The sequence below is a fragment of the Bison bison genome, unplaced genomic scaffold (genome assembly GCF_000754665.1).
Source record: "Bison bison bison isolate TAMUID 2011002044 unplaced genomic scaffold, Bison_UMD1.0 scf7180017854455, whole genome shotgun sequence".
Classification (NCBI taxonomy): Eukaryota; Metazoa; Chordata; class Mammalia; order Artiodactyla; family Bovidae; genus Bison; species Bison bison.
The window spans coordinates 7,873-11,470 of NW_011485028.1; the positions used below are offsets into that span (position 1 = coordinate 7,873).

Genomic DNA, 3,598 nt, shown 5'->3' on the forward strand with positions numbered 1-3,598 from the left:
AAGTGCAGAAGGTTCATTTTTCATGGAGACGGGGCTCGTGGTTTTCTTTGGCTGGCTTGCCAGACAGGTGGCCGGCCCCGCCCAGGGGTGGCCGCGCATGTCAGCAGTGGGAAGGAGCCGGAGGGCCGGTGTGGCCCGTGTCCCCCGGTGCTGGTCCAGACTGCGTGTCAGGCACGCGGGTCCAGCGCGGTGGCCGGCCCGTCCCCCGCCCCTTCTCCCCTGGCGCTGACACCCTGTTTTCCCCGCAGGCCGAGTCCAGCCCCCGCCCGCTGCTCCTGGCCGGTTACGAAGACGGCTCGCTGGCCCTGTGGGACGTCTCCGCGCGGAAGGTGTGCAGCCGTGTCGCCTGCCACTCGGAGCCCGTCATGGCCCTGGCCTTGGACCCGCGGAGGGCCAGGGGCGTGTCGGGCTCTGCGGAGAAGGTGCTGGCCGTCTGGAGCCTGGAGGGGCAGCAGGCACTGCAGGTCAGCGAGCCGGGCCGCGGGTTCATCCATCCTGCTCCGTGCTGGCGGTCTGATGGGCTGAAACAATATTTAGGCATGAAAAGGACTTGGTGCAGGCCCCTGGCTAATTAATCATCGGGGCCGGCGCGGGCAGGCAGCGGGCAAGGGGCCGCACTCCTGAGCCGCTCACAGGGCTTGGGTTTCTCTCGGGCCTTGGCCGACAGCGGTCACGTCTCGTCCATCTAGGGGAAAGGCATGTGGGATCCGGGCTGTGCAAGCCAGTTTGAAAACTCAGAGGAATTTGGTCAGTAAGGAACTGATTAATCAAAAAAATAAGAACCAAACTGTACGTGGAGAAATCCCCCAGTGAGGCGCCTGTAGCCGTCTGCAAGCTGCCCGGCAGGGTGGGGGGCCTTGAGGCAAAGTGACCGGAGCCTTGCCCGCCCTCCATGGCTGCGCAGCCCCTGGGACCACGTCTGGGTGCCCAGTGCCCAGCCCTGTGGGGAGCCTGGGTGCACGCTGGCTTCTGGGTGGGGCGGGAGCCCCGGTTAGCCAGGAAGCCTCGGGAGGCTGAGACCTGTCCACAGCCGGTTCCAAGGGCCCAGGTGTGGGGAAGCAGGGCCCCGGGGGGAGCCGAGTGGGACACTGGCTGCGTCCTCTTGGGCTGTGTGGCCCGGGCTTCCCCGCAGACTGGAGGCCGCAGAAGAGGGTGTCTCTCAGACCCTCCACAGAGGGGCCTCGCCCAGGAGCCCAGACCCCCATGGCCAGGGAGCAGGTCCTGCCCCTGGGGAGGCGGGCCCGGGTAGAGATGGGGACAGGCCTCATGCCCGCAGGCATTGCCCCTCCTGGGGGCAGGACCGCGGGTCAGGGCTGCCAGGGTGGAGCCCCAGGTAGGAGCGGGGGGCTAAGGCTGGACTCCAGTGGCTGGGGAGGGCAATGGCTTCCGGAAAAGCGCCCCCTCAGGAGGCCTGCGCTGGAAGCAGAGCAAGTGGTCGTGGCTGCAGGTGGCGTCTGAGCCGGGCCCCGTGTGCCCGCAGGCAGGGTGGCACCCTAGCTCCCCTGGCATCAGCCTGCCCCTGCAGCCCTGCCTGTGCCGCGCTCACAGACCAGCACGGCAGCTGCCCGGCCTGTGTCCCCGCGAGCCCTCGGCCCCGTGCAGTGGGGCAGACCACCTCCCCACAGGGCACTCTGCTGTGAGGTGGGGCTTCCCCGGTCTCCAAGGCCTCGGAGTCCCAGACGTGGGTGGTGGGAGCCGACATCCCTGAGGTGGGCGGGGCCGTGCCGTGCTCACCTCACCTTGAGGGTGGAGGGCCCCCGGGTGGACATCAGGGTGCCCTCTGCCTCTGCTCCTGCCTGGTGGGGCCGAGGCAGCCCCCCCAGTACCGTGGGCTCTGCGCCCCTTCCCAGTGTCGCCTGGACTTCAGCCCAAGTGGCTGAGGCCTGGGGACCAGGCGGCTCTCCAGGGGGCCCTGCCTGCTGCGGCGACCCCAGGCCCCCCGCCCCTCCTGTTGTCTTGGCCCAGGTCGGCCTGATCCGTCCTGCGTTGTGGGGGGAACAGTGACAGAGATTTAAGACTTAGAGCGCGCGCGGCACGTCCAGCACAGAACCGAGGTGCCGTCGCCAACAGACTGGGAACCCTGAGGAGAGGGAGGCAGGAAGGCTGCTGGGCCTCACTCAGCGCTATCCCGGGGGCGCCTCTCCCCCTGGCCACTTGCTGCTGCCGGTCCCAGAGGCCTCGGGGGCCTGGGCACGCTGGTGTCCACGCAAGTCGCGGGCCCTCGGTGTTACCCTGGAGCCTCGTGAACAGAGATGTGCCTCACCTCGCGGCCACGGCTCCAACGAGCCCAAATCAATCTCCGCGCAGGCAGGCAGGCCGGCCAGCACTGCAGACGCAGCTGGGGCTCCGCGCGGAGCGGAGCGAGGTAATGGGAACCAGATGGGCCCAGCACATTCCCAGCACCTGAGGTCACGCGCCAAGCAAGCCCTGGTGTCCGGGTCCTTCCCCAGGGTCCTGGTCCGGGCGGGCTCAGCGGGGCCCATGGTGCCCAGGCCCTGGGTCACCCTCGCCAGGACGCTGGGCGCCACCCACCTGGGGGTCCCAGCTCTGCCCCTCAGGCAGGCTCTGGGCCGCAGCCGCCCTCATACAGGTGGTGTGCAGGCTGCCCTGCCTCCCTCCTCGGGCAGGTCCACATCCTTGAAGAGGCTGATTTACGCCAGTCAGGCGCGCTCTCACCATGCCTGGGCTGGTCGGCCAGGCGTCCCCTTGCCCCGCTGCTGGCCGCGGCCCGCCCGCCTACTCCCTGACCCTGCCAGGGGCACCCCACCGAAGCTGGCAGCGGGATACACAGGCCAGTGGGCGGGAGATGCTGCCCACACATCCAGGGACCAGGGACAGGGCCCTGCCCCCTTGACCATCCCTGGAGCCAGCAGGAAGGATGGCCCGTCTTCTCCAGCCCGGGCATTCCCAGCTTCCAGGAGGAGGAGGGAAGGTCCCCCCTGCCCCCTGGGTCCCTCCCAGGCAGTGATGCTGGCCTAGACGCACCCTGCTCCGCAGGGACCCCCTCTCGGTCCCCACTGTTAACAGCCCCCCAAAGCAGGCCACGTGGGTTCCAGTGCATCCACCGCTCTGATCCCAGGGCTAGAGCTCCCAGGAGAGACGGGCAGGTCCTTGCCCGTGAGAGCTGGGGCGCAGGCCTGCTGCGTGTGCTCTGCCTGCTCCCTCGGGGCCTTGCATGTGCAGCAGAGGAGCGGCTGCTCTGGTGCTGGGGTGCTGAGCCCCAAGCCTGAATTCCTGGGCAGGAGGGGCAGAGGGCGTGGGACACACAGGGCTGCTGGTCACCATGGATGGGGAGGAGGAGGGGCGTCCCGGATGAAGGGTTGGTGGGGGGGCTCCTAGGGGCAGGGCGTCCAGGAATGGGATGTCCTGGGGGCAGGGCATCCGGGGGTGGGCGTCAGGAGCCGATCTAAGGAGCTACCTGACGTCTCCCTGCCTCTCTGATCGCAGGTGCGTGGGACCCACGAGCTCATCAATCCCGGGATCGCCGACCTCAAGATCCGGCCAGACAGCAAGATCCTGGCCACTGCGGGCTGGGACCACCGTGTCCGCGTGTTTCAGTGGCGGACGATGAAGCCGCTGGCCGTGCTGGCCAGGATCT

The 3,598-nt window shown here is 68.7% G+C and overlaps 1 protein-coding gene across 1 annotated transcript in view; it reads left to right on the forward strand.

Moving 5' to 3' along the window:
- The window catches only part of GNB1L (guanine nucleotide binding protein (G protein), beta polypeptide 1-like), a 15,746-nt gene that overhangs the window by 7,179 nt on the left and 4,969 nt on the right, over nt 1-3,598 (forward strand). Inside the window, exons 6-7 of the mRNA XM_010856861.1 lie at nt 4-464; nt 3,448-3,588. Of these exons, the coding sequence (XP_010855163.1) occupies nt 4-464; nt 3,448-3,588 (602 nt within the window). The remainder of the gene's footprint in view (nt 1-3; nt 465-3,447; nt 3,589-3,598) is intronic.